General features: G+C 52.3%; 1 protein-coding gene across 1 annotated transcript in view; it reads right to left on the bottom strand.

The window, feature by feature from the left end:
• LOC147121723 (pre-B-cell leukemia transcription factor 1-like) overlaps nucleotides 1-15414 on the bottom strand; it is a 92570-nt gene extending 77156 nt beyond the window's left edge. Inside the window, exons 1-2 of the mRNA XM_085977991.1 lie at nucleotides 15270-15414; nucleotides 14681-14937 (exon numbers count right to left, since the gene is read on the bottom strand). Of these exons, the coding sequence (XP_085834117.1) occupies nucleotides 14681-14937; nucleotides 15270-15414 (402 nt within the window). The remainder of the gene's footprint in view (nucleotides 1-14680; nucleotides 14938-15269) is intronic.
• Nucleotides 15415-20451: the final 5037 nt, after the last annotated feature.

Genomic DNA, 20451 nt, shown 5'->3' with positions numbered 1-20451 from the left:
TTTGACAATGAAGTCGAAGATTGGACTACATATGTCGAATGAATAGAAGTATACTGCAAGGCAAATGAGGTGTCAGATGACAAGAAAGCGTCGGTATTGTTAAATTTAATGGGTGCAAAGACGTATGGTTTATTACGAAATCTAGTAACCCCAACGAAGCCAATGGAAAAGAGTTTTGAAGACATAGTAACGATACTACAGGAACATTTAAACCCCACACCATTGCTGATAGGAGAAAGATTCAAGTTTCACAAACGGAACCAGCATAAGGATGAAAGCAATGCTGATTATTTAACAGAACTGCGCAAACTATCGAAACACTGCCAGTTTGGAGCGGGACTGGCAGATACCTTAAGGGACAAGTTTGTGTGTGGGCTTCAAAGTGAAGGAACCCAGAAACGGCTTTTTTCTGAAAAGGACCTTACGCTGGAAAAGGCTTTCAGCATTACGGTATCATATGAAGCAGCAGCACGGGGCGCTGCAGAGATACAACAGAGACCATAAGAATATGCTACAAACGAAATGTCATATAGAACAGAGAAGTGCTATCGCTGCGGCAGAACAACACATGACCAGAATGATTGCTGGTTCAAAGACAAAGTGTGCAGACAGTGTGGAAAAGTAGGACACATAGCACGAGTCTGCAGGTCGGGAAAGAAAACCAGCAATAAGAAACCTACCAAAGAAACGTACAAGAAGGTACATAAGATGACGGAGAATAGTTCAGACGAACAAAAGAGTGATAACGACTCCGAAAGCAGGAAACTGAGTTGTCTGAAACTACATAATGTGATCACAACGGAGGATCACCGAACCATTTGGGTCACTCTCAAGATAGCAGGAGTCCAGGTAAAGATGGAATTGGACACAGGATCAGCCCTAACAGTCATAAACAGACGGGACTACGAGCGGCTATTCTCACACATACCCTTGAGAGACACAAAAATTATTTTGAAGACGTACATGGGGCAAAAAGTCTACCCCAAAGGAAAAATAAGGGTGACCGTTATATATAACAGTAAGGAAACACCAAAACTAGACCTGTATGTATTGCAAGATGGAGGACCACCATTACTGGGACGTGAATGGATCCGGAAAATACAACTGGATTGGCATTCCATACAGGCACTGACTGTGGCTGACAAAAAGGATGACGACGTCACACCTGGGTGACTGTCAAAGATCCTAACTGATGCGAAAGAAGTGTTCCAGCAAGGACTCGGAACACTAAAAGGCATGACAGCGATGATTAAAATTGAAGAAAACGCAAGCCCAAAATTTTTTAAGGCCAGACCGGTACCTTATGCGATCCGCCCAGCCGTCGAAGCAGAGCTGGAGAGTCTGGAACGTTCAGGTGTACTGTCCAAGGTAGACTGGAGCGAGTGGGCTACACCCATCGTCCCTGTGATGAAAAAGTCGTTGAGCAGCACGTTTGGGGAACCAAGGAAGGTTCGCATCTGTGGGGACTCTGAGGTAACAGTGAACCCGGTCCTTCACACCGTACAATGGCAACTTCCGCGGATTGAAGATATTTTTGCCTCGTCAGCATCTATAGCCTTTGTTATTCTGAGCTTTTCTTTTCCTATCAGGGCTTTTTGTACCTCTACATGCGCTGACCCCCATATTAGCTGGTCCACAAGCCTTTCCTCCATTTCCTTAAATTTACACTTGCTGGCTTCATTTCTCAGCCTTGTCAGGAAATTGTCAGCTGTTTCACCGGGTTCCTGTCTTAGACTCTGGAATTTGTATCTGTGTATACGGTGATTGGATTTAGGCTCTAGATGGTTGCTGAACTTATCAAAAATTGTCGCAGGGTTTTCCTTTTCCTCTTCAGTCAAACTCCAGCTATTATACAAATCTAGACCTTTTTCTCCTGTCCACAACAGAATGTAACTAACCTTTTCCGCGTTGGTAGTACCCTTCAGGAAGCTTATGAATGTAAGCTCACGTTTCTGTTTGAACTTGCGGAATGCTTCAACTATATCGTCGGCTTCCCAGTTCATGAGGGTTTGCATTTGCACAGCATTCAATCACCGCAGACACCGGCACTCACAATCAGCTCATAAAATCACTTTTCGTCTTATTCGTAGTTCGTGTAGCACAATTTTGTACTCACTTATACCGCTGCCACCATGTTGTGTCTCCCTGTGATCTTATATGATAATATTACAGACACTTTAGTTCATTTCAGTTAGTGCTTTTTACTTAGCTGTATTTTTGCTTTGTTACAGTGCTGCTGAATGGTGCGGAGTGATACAAGATGTCGGACGCTGCACTGTGCACTGCCCGTGCACAGTGTGCCACATAGCAATATAACTACGCCATACCAAAGTAGTTCCATATCAAAGTAGCCCAATTAACGATGTGATGCGATAACAATGTAACATGCCTCCTCAGAGTGGATTGGTCACCTGCACCCACGACCTGTCCCCTGGGAGTGGATTGGTCACCCGCTCCCCCGACCCGTCCCCTGGGAGTGGATTGGTCATCCGCTCCCCCGAACCGTACCCTGAGAGTGGATTGGTCACCTGCTCCCCCGACCCGTCCCTTGGGAGTGGATTGGTCACCCGCTCCCCCGACCTACCACCTGGGAATGGATTGGTCACCCGCTCCCCTGACCCGTCCCCTGGGAGTGGATTGGTCACCCTCTCCCCCGACCCGTCCCCTGGGAGTGGATTGGTCACCCGCTCCCCCGACCTGCCACCTGGGAGTGGATTGGTCACCTGCTCCCCCAACCTGTCTCCTGAGAGTGGATTGGTCGCCCATTCCCCCGACCCGTCCCCTGAGAGTGGATTGGTCACCCGCTCCCCCGACGTGTCCCCTGAGACTGGATTGGTCACCCGTTCCCCCGACCAGTCCCCTGAGAGTGGATTGGTCACCTGTTCCCCCGACCCGTCCCCTGAGAGTGGATTGGTCACCCGCTCCCCCGACCCGTCCCCTGAGAGTGGCTTGGTCGCCCGCTCCCCCGACCCATCCCGAGAGTGGATTGGTCACCCATTCCCCCGACCCGTCCCCTGAGAGTGGATTGGTCACCTGCTCCCCCGACCCGTCCCCTGAGAGTGGATTGGACAGCCGCACCCCCGACCCGTCCGCTGAGGGTGAATTGGTCACCCGCTCCCCTGACCCGTCCCCTGAGAGTGAATTGGTCACCCGCTCCCCCGACCCGTCCCCTGGGAGTGGATTGGTCACCCGCTCCCCCGACCCGTCCCCTGGGAGTGGATTGGTCACCCGCTCCCCCGACCTGTCTCCTTAGAGCAGATTGGTCACCCGCTCCCCCGACAAGTCCCCTGAGAGTGGATTGGTCACCCGCTCCCCCGAGCCGTCTCCTGAGAGTGGATTGGTCGCCCACTCCCCCGACCCGTCCCCCGAGAGTGGATTGGTCACGCGCTCCCCCGACCTGCCACCTGGGAGTGGATTGGTCACCTGATCCCCCGACCCGTCCCGAGAGTGGATTGGTAACCCGTTCCCCCGACCCGCCCCTGGGAGTGGATTGGTTACCCGCTCCCCCGACCCGTCCCCTGAGAGTGGATTGGTCACCCGCTCCCCCGACCCGTCCCCTGAGAGTGGATTGGTCACCCGCTCCCTCGACCCTTCCCCCGAGAGTGGGTTGGTGACCCGCTCCCCCGACCCGTCGCCTGAGAGTGGATTGGTGACCCGCACCCCAGACCCGGGCCCTGAGAGCGGATTGGTCACCCGCTCCCCCGACCTGTCCCGAGAGAGGATTGGTCACCTGCTCCCCCGATCCATCCCCTGAGAGTGGATTGGTCACCCGCTCCCCTGACCTGCCACCTGGGAGTGGATTGGTCACCCGCTCCCCCGACCTGCCACCTGGGAGTGGATTGGTCACCCGCTCCCCCGACCCGTCCCCTGAGGGCGGATTGGTCACCCGCTCCCCCGACCTGTCCGCCGAGAGTGGATTGGTCACCCGCTCCCCCGACCTGCCACCTAGGAGTGGATTGGTCGCCCACTCCCCTGACCCATCCCCTGAGAGCGGATTGGTCACCCGCTCCCCCGACTCGTCCCCTGGGAGTGGATTGGTCGCCCGCTCCCCCGACCTGCCACCTGGGAGTGGATTGGTCACCCACTCCCCCAATCCGCCTCCTTAGAGTGGATTGGTCACCCGCTCCCCCGACCCGCCTCTTGAGATCAGATTGGTTGCTCGCCCCCGATTCGCCTCCTGAGAGCAGATTTGTCTCCCGCACCCCTGACCTGCCACCTTAGAGTGGATTGGTCGCCCACTCCCCCGACCTGCCTCCTGAGAGCTGATTGGTCGCACGCTCACCCCCAAACCAGCTCCTGAGAGCGGATTGGTCGCTCGCCCCTCGATCTGCCTCCTGAGAGTGGATTGGTCGTCCGCTCCCCTGTGACCCGCCTCCTGAAAGCGGATTAGTCACTCGCTCCCCCGACCCGTCCCCTGAGAGTGGATTGGTCACCCGCTCCCCCGACCCGGGTCCTGAGAGCGGATTGGTCACCCGCTCCCCCGACCCGTCCCCTGAGAGTGGATTGGTCACCCGCTCCCCCGACCCATTCCCTGGGAGTGGATTGGTCACCCGCTCCCCCGACCCATCCCCTGAGAGTGGATTGGTCACTTGCTCCCCCGACCTGCCACCTGGGAGTGGATTGGTCACCCGCTCCCCCGACCCATCCCCTGAGAGTGGATTGGTCACCCGCTCCCCCGACCCGTCCCCTGAGAGTGGATTGGTCACTTGCTCCCCCGACCTGCCACCTGGGAGTGGATTGGTCACCCGCTCCCCCGACCCGTCCCCTGAGAGTGGATTGGTCACCCGCTCCCCCGACCCATCCCCTGAGAGTGGATTGGTCACCCGCTCCCCCGACCCGTCCCCTGAGAGTGGATTGGTCACCCGCTCCCCCGACCCGTCCCCTGAGAGTGGATTGGTCACCCGCTCCCTCGACCCATCCCCTGGGAGTGGATTGGTCACCCGCTTCCCCGACCTGCGACCTGAGAGCGGAATGGTCACCCGCTCCCCCAACCCATTCCTTGGGAGTGGATTGGTCACTCGCTCCCCCGACCCGTCCCCTGAGAGTGGATTGGTCACCCGCTCCCCCGACCCGTCCCCTCAGAGTGGATTGGTCAACCGCTCCCCCGACCCGCCCCCTGAGAATGGATTGGTCACCCGCTCCCCCGACCCGTCCCCTCAGAGTGGATTGGTCACCCGCTCCCCCGACCCGTCCCCTGAGAGTGGATTGGTCACTTGCTCCCCCGACCCGTCCCCTGGGAGTGGATTGGTCACCCACTACCCCGACCAGCCTCCTGGGAGCGGATTGGTCACTTGCTCCCCCGACCCGTCCCCTGAGAGTGGATTGGTCACCCGCTCCCCCGACCCGTCCCCTCAGAGTGGATTGGTCACCCGCTCCCCCGACCCGCCCCCTGAGAGTGGATTGGTCACCCGCTCCCCCGACCCGTTCCTTGGGAGTGGATTGGTCACTCGCTCCCGCGACCCGTCCCCTGAGGGCAGATTGGTAACCCACTCCCCCGACCAGCCTCCTGGGAGCGGATTGGTCACTTGCTCCCCCGACCCGTCCCCTGGGATTGGATTGGTCACCCGCTCCCCTGACCTGCGACCTGAGAGCGGATTGGTCACCCGCTCCCCCGACCCGTCGCCTGAGAGTGGATTGGTGACCCGCTCCCCAGACCCGAGCCCTGAGAGCGGATTGGTCACCCGCTCCCCCGACCTGTCCCGAGAGAGGATTGGTCACCCGCTCCCCCGATCCGTCCCCTGAGAGTGGATTGGTCACCCGCTCCCCTGACCTGCCACCTTAGAGTGGATTTGTCGCCCACTCCCCCGACCTGCCTCCTGAGAGCTGATTGGTCGCACGCTCACCCCCAAACCAGCTCCTGAGAGCGGATTGGTCGCTCGCCCCTCGACCTGCCTCCTGAGAGTGGATTGGTCGCCCGCTCCCCTCTGACCCGCCTCCTGAAAGCGGATTGGTCACCCGCTCCCCCGACCCGTCCCCTGAGAGTGGATTGGTCACCCGCTCCCCCGACCCGGGTCCTGAGAGCGGATTGGTCACCCGCTCCCCCGACCCGTCCCCTGAGAGTGGTTTGGTCACCCGCTCCCCCGACCCATCCCCTGGGAGTGGATTGGTCACCCGCTCCCCCGACCCATCCCCTGAGAGTGGATTGGTCACTTGCTCCCCCGACCTGCCACCTGGGAGTGGATTGGTCACCCGCTCCCCCGACCCGTCCCCTGAGAGTGGATTGGTCACCTGCTCCCCCGACCCGTCCCCTGACAGTGGATTGGTCACTTGCTCCCCCGACCTGCCACCTGGGAGTGGATTGGTCACCCGCTCCCCCGACCCGTCCCCTGAGAGTGGATTGGTCACCCGCTCCCCCGACCCGTCCCCTGAGAGTGGATTGGTCACCCGCTCCCCCGACCCGTCCCCTGAGAGTGGATTGGTCACCCGCTCCCCCGACCCGTCCCCTGAGAGTGGATTGGTCACCCGCTCCCTCGATCCATCCCCTGGGAGTGGATTGGTCACCCGCTTCCTCGACCTGCGACCTGAGAGCGGATTGGTCACCCGCTCCCCCGACCCATTCCTTGGGAGTGGATTGGTCACTCGCTCCACCAACCCGTCCCCTGAGAGTGGATTGGTCACCCGCTCCCCCGACCCGCCCCCTCAGAGTGGATTGGTCACCCGCTCCCCCGACCCGCCCCCTGAGAGTGGATTGGTCACCCGCTCCCCCGACCCGTCCCCTCAGAGTGGATTGGTCACCCGCTCCCCCGACCCGTCCCCTGAGAGTGGATTGGTCACTTGCTCCCCCGACCCGTCCCCTGGGAGTGGATTGGTCACCCACTCCCCCGACCAGCCTCCTGGGAGCGGATTGGTCACTTGCTCCCCCGACCCGTCCCCTGAGAGTGGATTGGTCACCCGCTCCCCCGACCCGTCCCCTCAGAGTGGATTGGTCACCCGCTCCCCCGACCCGCCCCCTGAAAGTGGATTGGTCACCCGCTCCCCCGACCTGCGACCTGAGAGCGGATTGGTCACCCGCTCCCCCGACCCGTTCCTTGGGAGTGGATTGGTCACTCGCTCCCGCGACCCGTCCCCTGAGGGCAGATTGGTCACCCACTCCCCCGACCAGCCTCCTGGGAGCGGATTGGTCACTTGCTCCCCCGACCCGTCCCCTGGGATTGGATTGGTCACCCGCTCCCCCGACCCGCCCCCTGAGAGTGGATTGGTCACCCGCTCCCCTGACCCGTCCCCTGAGAGTGGATTGGTCACCCGCTCCACCGACCTGCGACCTGAGAGCGGATTGGTCACCCGCTCCCCCGACCCGTTCCTTGGGAGTGGATTGGTCACTCGCTCCCCCGACCCGTCCCCTGGGAGTGGATTGGTCACTAGGTCCCCTGACCCATCCCCTGGGAGTGGATTGGTCGCTTGCTTCCCCGATGCCTCCTGAGAGCGGATTGGTCACCCGCTCCCCCGACCCGTCCCGAGAGCAGATTGGTCACCCACTGCCCCGACCCGTCCCCTGAAGGCGGATTGGTCACCCACTCCCCCGACCCATCCCCTGAGAGCGGATTGGTCACCCGCTCCCCCGACCCGTCCGCCGAGAGTGGATTGGTCACCCGCTCCCCCGACCTGCCACCTGGGAGTGGATTGGTCGCCCACTCCCCTGACCCATCCCCTGAGAGTGGATTGGTCACCCTCTCCCCCGACCTGTCACCTGGGAGTGGATTGGTCGCCCACTCCCCTGACCCAGCCCCTGAGAGCGGATTGGTCACCCGCTCCCCCGACTCATCCCCTGGGAGTGGATTGGTCACCCGCTCCCCCGACCCGTCCCCTGGGAGTGGATTGGTCACCCACTTCCCTGACCTGCCACCTGGGAGTGGATTGGTCACCTGCTCCCCCGACCTGCCACCTGGGAGTGGTTTGGTCACCCACTCCCCCGATCCGCCTCCTTAGAGCGGATTGGTCACCCGCTCCCCCGACCCGCCTCTTGAGATCAGATTGGTTGCTCGCCCCCGACCCGCCTCCTGAGAGCAGATTTGTCACCCGCACCCCTGACCTGCCACCTTAGAGTGGATTGGTCACCCACTCCCCCGACCTGCCTCCTGAGAGCAGATTGGTCGCACGCTCACCCCCAAACCAGCTCCTGAGAGCGGATTGGTCGCTCGCCCCTCGACCTGCCTCCTGAGAGTGGATTGGTCGCCCGCTCCCCTCTGACCCGCCTCCTGAAAGTGGATTGGTCACCCACCCTCCTGACATGCCTCTGTTAAATCTGGAAGCGAGCGGGTTTGGGCGTCAGGGTTGAGATTTAAACGTTTTTTACCTTCCCACTCGCCTCCAACCCACCCGTCTTTGGGGGTTAAAATTGCCCCCAATACTCCTGCTGAGGTGTAACCAGAGATTTATAAACAATCACCATAATGTCCTTGCTTATGTATTGTATGCCTCTATTTATAAAGCCCAGGATCCCTTATGCCTTTTTAACAGTTTTATCAACTTGTGCTGCCACCTTCAAAAATTTGTGTCTGTGAACCCCCAAATCTCTCTGTTCTTGCATCCCCTTTAAAATTGTACCATTTTGTTTATATTGCATCTCCTCATTCTTCTTCCAAAATGCATCACTGCACACTTCTAATTACACATCGGTGTGCAATGACTTGGGCAACATATTATTGGCGGTTGATCAAGAAATATTTAGGAGGTCAGTGTACATTATTTAGCATTGCCGGACCCTCTCCCCCTCTTTGCTCTCTGCCCCACCCCTCCGCCCCCTCACTCCCATTTGCAATAGAAGAGTAGGGAGTCCTCCCAGTGTCCTGGCCAATATCCCCCCCCCCACCGCCAAATAACACTGTCAAAAAACAGATTAACAAGTCATTCGCCTCACAGCTATTTGTGGGATTTTGCTGTGTACAAAATGGCTGCCACATCACCCACATGACAAGCCCCTGACCTACGGAGCAATGTATTGGATGTGAAGCACTTTGAGGCATTGCTGTGAGGCCTGATAAGGCATGGTATAAATGCAAGTCCGTTCGCTTTTAATTGCATTCATCAAAAAGGTGTTTGGCAAATCTCTTCTCATCTATTCCCAGACATATGACACATTGGGGTGAATCTCATTGAGATGCACCATTGTGTCATTTGTGCATGTTGTCACTGGGATGGAAGCAGAGCCCTGTCTTGCTTCAAACTGCAAAATCCCTATTATTCCTTTTTCATACAAAATTTTAAATAGGACAATGTATATTGTGAATTTAAAATGAACCTCTGTTAGCTGCACACTGAAAATAATTCTTTTGTCTCGGTGTCTGGATTAAACCAATATGCAAATACTGTAAAGGAACATATATAATACATATATATGCAAGTGTGTTGGGACTTTTTACTACGTTAAAGAAGCTATATAAATGCAAGTTGTTGTTTTCTATATGAGTGTATGTATATACATTCCTATGGGGGCTATTTAGCCCAGCTATTCTTTGAAGTAAGTCATTACATGCTGGCTGCATCTGAAATTTAGAATTGTAGATGCTTATAAACATTTCAGACACATAATGGTCACCAATGGTCATCACCAAACTATATGTAAAACACTTTGGAGCCTCCTGAGGTCATGAAAGATGCAATATATATAAAAGTTTGTTCTTTTCTTTTTTGATATGCAAGGTATCAGTCTTGACTAAGTTGGTAACACTCTCGCCTCTGGGTCAGAAGGTTGTAGCCATCGGCTCATTTTGAAGAAGAGTTGCATCGTTCGAGGCAATATTTATCCCTCAATCACTAAAACAGGTTATCTGGTCATCATCACATTGCTGTTTGTGGGATCCTGCTGTGCCCAAATTGGCTGCCGCATTTCCTACATCACAACAGTGACTACATTTCAAAAGTACTTCATTGGCTGTAAAGCGCTTTGGGGTGTCCCGACGTCATGAAACTCTTTCTTTTCTTTTAAACAATAATAAAACTCATCCATATGCCAAAGTTACCAGCTCACTCTCTTTATACCTCAAAACTAAAACTGATTAAAAACATGTTTATATGCCCAGCCACCAATTCCATCCCCCTCCCTGGCCACTGTCTGAGGCTGAAGTCATCCTTGCGTTCCAATCCCTCCATGGCCTCACCCCTCCCTATCTCTGAAACCTCCTCCAGCCCTATAACCCTCCGAGAACTCTGTGCTCCTCTAATTCTGTCCTCTTGAGCATCCCTGATTTCCTTCACCCCAATATTGGTGGCCGTGCCTTCAGCTGTCTGGGACCTGAGCTCTGGAATTCACTCCTCAAACCACTCCGCCTCTCTATTTCTCGCTCCTCCTTTAAGACCCTCCTTAAAATCCTACCTCTTTGATCAAGCTTTTTGTTACCTTTGGCTCGGTGTCAAAATTTGTCTGATTACACACCTGTGACGTGCCTTCGGATGTTTTACTATGTTGAAGGAGATATATAAAGGCAAGTTGGTGTTGGTGTTGTGTTGTCTATGATATTGGATTGCTGAAGAAATGAGCTTGGTTGCCTTATCTTCTTCATGAATGCCACAAGAAAGAAAGAAGGGTTTGCATTTATATAGCACCTTTCATGATCTCAGTTCATGCCAAAGCGCTTTACAGCCAATGAAGTACTTTTGAATTGTAGCACTGAACAGATATGAAGCGAATTAGTCACTGGAGTGTACCCGGACTGCTGGGTCCTGCCAAGTTGGGCTATTTGAGGCAGTGTCACGTTCTCTTTTGATGCTAGAAATCACAGTTGATGATAATGGTGGACAAATACTGTCATGGGTTGGCATGACATTCCTTTGGCCCAGTATTTTAATGGAAGCCACCCATTTTAACTGAGTTATTTCCCCCATTAAAATAATTGGCTGAGGAAAGCCACGTGAGCTCATTAAGGGCTCTGAGCTTAAACTGAATGCCTCTCCACTCCCCACCAGAAATAAACAAGGAATATACAAATTTTAAAAAAAGATCTAAAGGCACGGGAGAAAGTGCAAAAAAGATTTCTGAGGATGATATCAGGACTGGGTGGTTATACCCATCAGGAAAGGCTGAACAGGCTGGGGCTGTTTTCTCTCAAAATGAGAAGACTGAGGGGTGACCAGATAGAGGTCGTTAAAATTATGAAAAGGTTTGATACAATAGACGTAGAGAAGATGTTTCCACTTGTGAGGAATCCAAAAGTTAGGGGCCACAAATATATGATAGTCACTAATTAATCCAATAGGGAATTCAGGAGAAACTTCATTACCCAGAGAGTGGTGAGAATGTGGAACTCGCTACCACAGGGAGTGGTTGAGGCAAATAGTATAGATGCATGTAAGGGAAAGTTAGATAAGTACATGAGAGAAAAGGAATAGACGGATATGCTGATACGGTGAGATGAATTAGGGTGGGAGGAGGCTCGTGTGCAACATGAACACCGGCAGGGACCATTGGGCTGAATGGCCTGTTTCTGTGCTGTAAAAACAAAAATAAGACCTGAAGGAAAGAGTAGATTAGCAAAAGCATAATTTTAAGAGTTGACATTGGATAACTTGCAGTACGGTAAGTCTGACTGGGGCGTTTGGGTATTGACTGTCTCCTGCAGTCTGCGCACTGGATATTGGTTAAGATATGCACTGCTTTCTCTTGCAACTCAAACATAAGTGAGAAAAAGAGGGAGAAATGGAAAACCAATAATGGCACTTCACTGCAACACAGGCCCTGAAATTCCACGCTATCCCGTGCCAGCAGAAATCAGAAATTGGGCTGGCTGTGCATGCTGCGGGGTGGGTGGGGGGCGGGGGGGGGGGCGACCAGCAGCGCCCCACACCACCTGAGTGGCCAAGACCACATGCATTCCCTATGGAGATACCCAACACTGCCCCCAGTGTATCATTGCCTTTAGATGAGGTACCCAACACTGCCCCCAGTGTATCATTGCCTTTAGATGAGGTACCCAACACTGCCCCCAGTGTATCATTGCCTTTAGATGAGGTACCCAACACTGCCCCCAGTGTATCATTGCCTTTAGATGAGGTACCCAACACTGCCCCCAGTGTATCATTGCCTTTAGATGAGGTACCCAACACTGCCCCCAGTGTATCATTGCCTTTAGATGAGGTACCCAACACTGCCCCCAGTGTATCATTGCCTTTAGATGAGGTACCCAACACTGCCCCCAGTGTATCATTGCCTTTAGATGAAGTACCCAACACTGCCCCCAGTGTATCATTGCCTTTAGATGAGGTACCCAGCACTGCCCCCAGTGTATCATTGCCTTTAGATGAGGTACCCAACACTGCCCCCAATGTATCATTGCCTTTAGATGAGGTACCCAACACTGCCCCCAGTGTATCATTGCCTTTAGATGAGGTACCCAACACTGCCCCCAGTGTATCATTGCCTTTAGATGAGGTACCCAACACTGCCCCCAGTGTATCATTGCCTTCAAGAGAGGAAAAAAGAAAGTTCCATAGAAAGCTGTTGGTGAACAAAGAAACTATCCTACATATAAAATGCACAAACTGATGGTTATTAACAAATATACTGAGGAGTGTTTTAAACCCAAAACAACCACAGATTGTGACAATTGTCTAGGTATCCAACACAGACTGTGTAAAACTTAGATGAAGATATTGGAGGAACTGTGTATGAGAAAGAATCCAGACTAGACGAAATCCTCAATGAGCTTAATTACAAAAGGCTTTCTTCCAAGTAAGGATCTATGTGACCTCCTGTGATAATTGTGATGGTATGCACAAGAGCAGAAAGAAGGGAACTTGGTATAAATAGAAGGCAGAAACGGAGCTGGAGATTGACTGCAGTGGATTCGTGCCACCGTGACAGGCTACACAGCAAGTGTGAAAAGCTTAAACCTAATTGTCAGCAAGCAGAGGAGGTTTGAAAGATAGTTGAGAAAAACTGAAAGCAATGCATGACTAAGAATGAACGCAATGAAACCAAACTGCACTTTCACTTAGGGGGGTGGTATAATCATTTGTACACCGAAACACTTAGTCACAGACATGCGCTTCAGAAGCTGAGGCAGGTGCGGTGAAAAGGTGGTGGACGGAGTGTGAATTGGAATGAAAGCCCACCCACAGTTAGCCCTCATATTGGAAGTAAATTTAGAAAGCTCCTGACCAGCTCCTGAGATAGTGCTATAGAGCGAGCAATCAAAGCACCACACCAAACATGGAACACGCACAGCATTACTGTGACTCCCAGCGATCTTAGTGTACAGATGTGTGTGTGACACACGACACGCCAGTATTGAAGCTGGAGGTTAGGACAGTGGAAGTCAAGACGTCAAGATGGACTCCAATTCACACAAGAACCCAATTCTGCTGTAATACGCTCCCACACCCCCTGCCACCTTATCAAACAGATGTCAGGTTGGATCTAAGAAAGGCAATTTTCCGATCGCCTTCTGACAATGGATTTTGGCCAGATGATGCACGCTCAATTGGTATTGGCCCAAGTCAGGCCCACTTCAGGGTTGGCTTTGGTTCTGGTGCTATATTGGCTATAAACTGGAGGTGGACATAGTGTGAAAATAACCCATTCAAGGTCAGCTGTAAGAGAGATTCTCTTTGCATTCAACTCTGCCTTAGTATCTGCACCAGATCTGTTTTACTTTCCAATGTCCCATATTCTCCAAGGTTACACTGTACACTCTTCCTTGGGACTCCTAGCCACCCTGCCAGGGGGTTTAGTTAGTTTCACTGAATGTGTTGTTAGTCATGCAAGCACGGAATGCTTTTCTTAGCCCTGCAGTCTTAATCTTTCACGTCGTCCCTGGCCTGGCTCCTTGTCCTTGCTAAAAGCCCTATCTATAAGCTGCATTATCTCTGCTAGGACAGGCTACTGCCAAGTAATGGAGGCACCCCATGGGTAATTATTTCAAGCAGGAGGGAATGAGGAGGAGATTCTCATCATCCATCTCTCCCATTGGAGGAACAAGGAGATTCTCATCGTCCATCTCTCCCATGGGAGTGAGGAGGAGATTCTCATTGTCCATCTCTCCCATAGGAGTGAGGAGGAGGTTTTCATTGTCCATCTCTCCCATGGGAGTGAGGAGGAGATTCACATTGTCCATCTCTCCCATGGAAGGAACAAGGAGATTCTCATCGTCCATCTCTCCCATTGGAGGAATGAGGAGTTTCTCACCGTCCATCTCTCCCATTGGAGCGAGGAGGAGATTGTCATTGTCTATCTCTCTCAAGGGAGGAAGGAGGGAACTCCAACATTGTCCATCTCTCCCATGTCAGATACGTTGCAAGTTCAGTGATAACACTATGAATAAATGTGCTCATATTTCTAGCTACTGACAATGGCAAGGAGAATCTTCTAATTGTGTATAGAGGGGAGAGTGGGCATGGGCGGGGAGAGGTGCCTAGAATGCACCGAGTGTTGTCAGCAAACAATGACATGTTGAGGATGGCCCTAAATGCTGATCTCAGTGTGAAAGTCTGATGAGCATCATGACCGAGTTCAATGCTTCCTTCACTTGGTGTGTGGACACATAGAATAAACAGCTGGGCAGGAACGGGAACCCTGGTTGTTTCCCACCCCAAACTCCCCATCTCCCTTTCCCCCCCTTCCTCAGCAAGGGACACTCAGTGCTGCCCTAACTGGGACCGGCTCATTCTGGGATCAAATCTGGGATCCCCCTCCCCGGTCGGCATGGCAACAGTCGAGCTCTACCCTGGCGGGCCCGGCGTAATTTACCTGTTCATACTTCTCCAGCTCGGTGTGGTAGATCTGCCGGATTTGGGTGAGCTTGGCCCTGTAGTCCGAGTGCTCGGCCGAGTTGTCGGTCGCCGCCCCTCCAGAGGCGGCAGCGGCGGCGGCAGCAGCGGCCGCAGCCGAGGCAGACCCGCCACCTTTCTCTGGCCCCGCCACACCCTCTGCCAGCAGCATGTTGTCCAGTCGCTGGAGCTGGGGGTCTGGAGGCTCCTCTTCCTGCGCCCCTCGGATACTCAACACTGCAAGAGAAGAGGACGCCCGTTAGAACGTGATGGCCAAGCACCAGAGCTCGCCCACACTTAACGCCTAGCGCAGTACCGGCAGCCCATGAGGAGGCTGCGAGAGAGAGAGAGAGAAAGAGAGAGAGAGGACAAATTGCTAACGCTGAGGCTCCGTTAACAGTTTGAAATGGTCCAGGGTGACGTTGAAGAGACCAACTGTGTTTTTTTTTAGCAGAATTGAAGCTCGACGGGCGGGTCATTTTACAAGGCCGAGCTCACCGCACAGAGCTGCACTTGCAAGGAGTGTGTGTCGGAGATCTGGGTGCAACTTGTACTGCTGACTCACTGGCTTGCACTCCCTACCAACTTGGCTCCCCACCGGGAGAGCAGTGTCAGAATTACCCGGAACCTGTCCGATGGCTGTGGAGCTGCAAGCAGGTACACAGTCAGCGCAGCAGAGTACCAGTTGGAGGCGGTAATGCCTAAACTGTACATTGCTCTTCTTACATGGCACCTTGGTTCAAATGTCGGAGGCGGTGCAGGGAGCAGCACTGACTCCTCGTGGCAGAGCACTGAGTTATGAGGGGACCTCCCAACTTTCAGGAGACATATTGAGAGGTAGCTAATGCAGTCAACATCTGGAACGCAACTTCAAAGTAAAGCATGGCAATGGGACAAAGAGGCACAGGCAAACCTAGGACTGAAGTCAGGAAACACAAAGAGTGACCAACACATGGGTAGGCTAGGGTAGTGCAGCGAAATATTGTGATCATTGGAAAGAAATGGCTTGGTGGTAGTTGGGTCTGTCTGAATAGATGAGCCCAGATTGCTCAAATGGCCTTCCTCATCTGTGAGCTATCTTGTCATAGTGTGAATTTTGCTATCTTCAATTATGTACCGAGGGCACTGTACAGAGGGGAAACTGTGTACAGAGAGGGCACTGTGTACAGAGAGGGCACTGGGTACAGAGAGGGCACTGTGTACAGAGGGCGCACTGTGTACAGAGGGTGCACTGTGTACAGAGAGGGCACTGTGTACAGAGAGGGCATTGTGTACAGAGGGCGCACTGTGTACAGAGAGGGCACTGTGTACAGAGGGCGCACTGTGTACAGAGAGGGCATGGTGTACAGAGGGGGCACTGTGTACAGAGAGGGCACTATGTACAGAGGTCGCACTGTGTACAGAGAGGGCACTGTGTACAGAGAGGGCACTGTGTACAGAGGGCGCACTGTGTACAGAGAGGGCACTGTGTACAGAGGGCGCACTGTGTACAGAGAGGGCACTGTGTACAGCGAGGACAATGTGTACAGAGAGGACAATGTGTACAGTGGGGGCTCTGTGTACAGAGGGCACTGTGTACAGAGGTTACTGTGTACAGAGGGTATTGTGTACAGTGGGCACTATGTACTGTGGGCAAAGATATATTCCATTGAGAAAGAAAGACTCTAAGAGAAGGATGAACCATCTGTGGCTAACTAAGGAATTAAAGGATGGTATCAAATTGAAAACAAATGCATACAATGTTGCAAAGAATAGTGAAAGAGCAGAGGATTGGGAAAAATTTTTAAACCAGCAAAGGACGACTAAAAAAATGATAAAGAGAGAGAAGATAGTTTATGAGAGTAAGCTAGCAAGAAATATAAAAACAGGCAGTAAGAGCTTCTACAGGTATATGAAAAGGAAGAGGGTAGCTAAAGTAAACGTTGGTCCTCTAGAGGATGAGTCTGTAGAACTAATAATAGGAAACGGAAATGGCGGAGACTTTGAACAAATATTTTGTATCGGTCTTCACGGTAGAAGACACTAAAAGCATCCCAATAATGGATAATCAAGGGGCTCTTGGGGTGGGGGTGGAACTTAAAACAATCACTATCACTGGAGAGAAAGTACCAGGCAAACTAATGGGCCTAAAGGTGGACAAGTCCCCTGCACCCGATGGCCTGCATCCTAGAGACTTAAAAGAGGTGGCTGCAGAGATAGTGGATGCATTGGTTGTAATCTACCAAAATTCCCTGGATTCTGGAGAGGTCCCAGCGGACTGGAAAACCGCAAATGTAACGCCCCTATTTAAGAAAGGAGGGAGACAGAAAGCAGGCAACTATCGACCAGTTAGCCTAATGTCTGTGATTGGGGAAAATGCTGGAGTCCATCATTAAGGAAGTGGTAGCAGAATATTTAGAAAATCATAATATAGTCAAGCAGAGTCAGCATGGTTTTATAAAAGGGAAATCATGTTTGACAAATTTGCTGGAGTTCTTTTTAGGATGTAACGAGCAGGGTGGATAAAGGGGAACCAGTAGATGTCGTGTATTTGGATTTCCAGAAGACATTCGATAATGTGCCACATAGAAGGTTACAACACAAGATAAGAGCTCACTGGGTTGGGGGTAATATATTAGCATGGATAGAGGATTGGCTAACTAACAGGAAATAGAGAGTTGGGATAAATCGGTCATTTTCAGGTTGGCAAAGTGTAACTAGTGGGTGCCGCAGGGATCAGTGCTGGGGCCTCAAATACTTACAATCTATATTGATGACTTGGATGAAGGGACTGAATGTAATGTAACCAAATTTGCTGATGATACAAAAGATAGGTGGAAAAGCAAATTGTTTAGAGTACACAAAGAAGCTCCAAAGGGATGTAGACAGGCTAAGCGAGTGGGCAAAAACCTGGCAGATGGAGTTTAATGTGGGAAAATGTGAGGTTATCCACTTTGGTACGAAAAATAATAAAGCAAATTATTATTTAAATGTGGAGAGATTACAAAATGCTGTGGTACAGAGGGATCTGGGGGTCCTTGTACATGAATCACAAAAAGTTAGCACGCAGGTACAGCAAGTAATTAGGAAGGCAAATGGAAAGTTGGCCTTTATTGCAAGGGGGCTGGAGTATAAAAGCAGGGAAGTCTTGTTACAACTGTACAGGGCGTTGGTGAGACCACACCTGGAGTACTGCGTACAGTTTTGGTCTCCTTATTTAAGGAAAGATATACTTGCATTGGAGGCAGTTCAGTGAAGGTTCACGAGGTTGATTCCGGAGAGGAAGGGGTTGTCTTATGAAGAAAGGTTGAGCAGGTTGGGCCTATACTCATTGGAGTTTAGAAGAATGAGAGGGGATTTATTCAAACATATAGGGGGAAAAATTTGGTTGGTTTGTGCCTCCCATTAGCGCCTTAAGAGGGCGATAATGGGGCGCAAAGCAACGAGCACCCGGGTGCGGCGATGTTTGCACCGCTCGCAAAATTGACCAGACATTTTGCGGCGGAGCAAAACACTACCGCCACGATCTCCTGCGCCCGCAGATCGTGACGTCAGTCGAGCGTGCAAAGCCCCGGACCAGATATTGAGTGGTGCCCGCTGCCTTACCTCCTGCTGCTAGCAACGACAGGTTAAGGGGATTGTTTTGCAGTCAGGAAGGGACGGGGGGAGCGCTATTTAAAGGCGACAGCTTCCTGCCTTTTTTTGTCGGCGACATTTTTGCACCACGCTTTCTGAGAGAGAGAGAGAGAGACTTCTGGAGAGATTCAACACTGTGTTGAGGAGTTTTGGGTACTGAGCAGCACTTTGCAGGTTCATTTTGATTTGATCTGACTTGCATTGATTTAGAAGGGACTATGGGGGCTGCACCCTGAGTTCCTACCATGGGCCTGTCCATTGTTCTTTCCAGCAGATTGGATGTACAGGTCTCTCCAGGCCGAGATTCAAGGCTGCAATGAACAGGATGTGGATGGAGAGCAAGATCGACCCTTCCCTTTAAGAACTGGCCGGCACCAGTGTGTCTGTGTTCCATTGCTGACTGACATCACATGAGCTTCGTCAGTGCTCTGAGGTAGCACCTCGCTCCTCGGTGTTAGCGTCTTAAGAGAGGTGTGTAGCACCAGATTTAGCACCCCAATCACCTCCAGGGGCGATAAAAGCCAAGTTTGCTGTCGGAGGTGACAATTAGCGCCAGGCGCTAAACTTTGCGCCCGGCCGATAATTGCGCCTCAAACACAGCGATACTGAATTTCTCCCCCATAAGATTCTGAAGGGGCTTGACAGTGTAGATGCAGAGAGGATGTTTCCCCCCGTGGGGGAATATAGAACTTGGGTGCATCATTTCAGAATAAGGAGGCACCCATTTAAATCAGAAATAGGAGGAATTTCTTATCTCAGAGGGTTGTGAATCTTTGGAATTCTCTTCCGCAGAGAGCTGTGGAGGCTGGGTCATTGAGTATATTTAAGGTGGACACAGACAGATTTTTGAAAGGTAAGGGAGTCAAGGGTTATGGGGAGCGGGCAGGGAAGTGGAGTTGAGGCCAAGTTCAGATCAGCCATGATCTTATTGAATGGCGAAGCAGGCTCGAGGGGCCAAATGACCTACTCCTGCTCCTACATCTTATGTTCACATGTATGTTCTTATATGTTTATGTTCTTATGTACAATGGAGGCAATGTGTACAGAAGAGCACAGTGTACAGGGGGCACTGTATTCAGAGGGCACTGTGCACGGAGGGAACTGTGTTCAGAGGGGGCATTGTGTACAGAGAGGGCACTGTGTACAGAGAAGGCACTGTTTACAGAGAGGGCACTGTGTAAAGAGGGCACTGTGTAAAGAAGGCACTGTGTACAGAGAGCGCACTGTGTACAGAGAGGGCACAGTGTGCAGAGGGCACTGTGTACAGAAGGTGCACTGCGTACATAGGGGGCACTGTGTACAGAGGGCACTGTGTAGAGAGGGCGTTGTGTACTGAGAGGGCACTTTGTACAGAGAGGGCACAGTTTACAGAGAAGCCACTGTGTAAAGAGGGCACTATGTACATTAAGGGCACTGTGTACAGTGGGCACAGTTTACAGAGGGGGCACTGTGTAGAGGGGGCACTGTGTACAGAGGGCATTGCGTACTGAGAGGGCACTTTGTACAGAGAGGGCACTGTGTACAGAGAAGTCACTGTGTAAAGAGGGCACTATGTACAGTAAGGGCACTGTGTACAGTGGGCACAGTTTACAGAGAGGGCACTGTGTAGAGGGGGCACTGTGTACAGAGGGCATTGCGTACTGAGAGGGCACTTTGTACAGAGAGGGCACTGTGTACAGAGAAGTCACTGTGCAAAGAGGGCACTATGTACAGTAAGGGCACTGTGTACAGTGGGCACAGTTTACAGAGAGGGCACTGTGTACAGAGGGGGCACTGTGTGCAGAGAGGGCACGGTGTACAGAGAGGGCACTGTATAGAGAGGGCACTGTGTATAGAGAGGGCACTGAGTACAGAGAGGGCACTGAGTACAGAGAGGGCACTGTGTTCAGAGGGCACTGTGTTCAGAGGGCACACTGAGTACAGAGAGGGCACTGTGTACAGAGGGGGCACTGTGTACAGAGAGGGCACTGTGTACAGATAGGGCACAGTGTACAGTGAGGGCCCTGTGTACAGAGAGGGCACTGTGTACAGAGGGGGCAATGTGTACAGCGAGGGCACTGTGTACAGAGTGGGCACTGTGTACAGTTAGTGCACTGAGTACAGAGAGGGCACTCTGTACAGAGGGCACTGTGTAGA

The sequence above is a fragment of the Somniosus microcephalus genome, chromosome 3, assembly GCF_052327205.1.
Source record: "Somniosus microcephalus isolate GS21.2 chromosome 3, FLI_Smic_1.0, whole genome shotgun sequence".
Lineage (NCBI taxonomy): Eukaryota > Metazoa > Chordata > Chondrichthyes > Squaliformes > Somniosidae > Somniosus > Somniosus microcephalus.
This window is presented reverse-complemented; position numbering and strand designations above follow the sequence as displayed.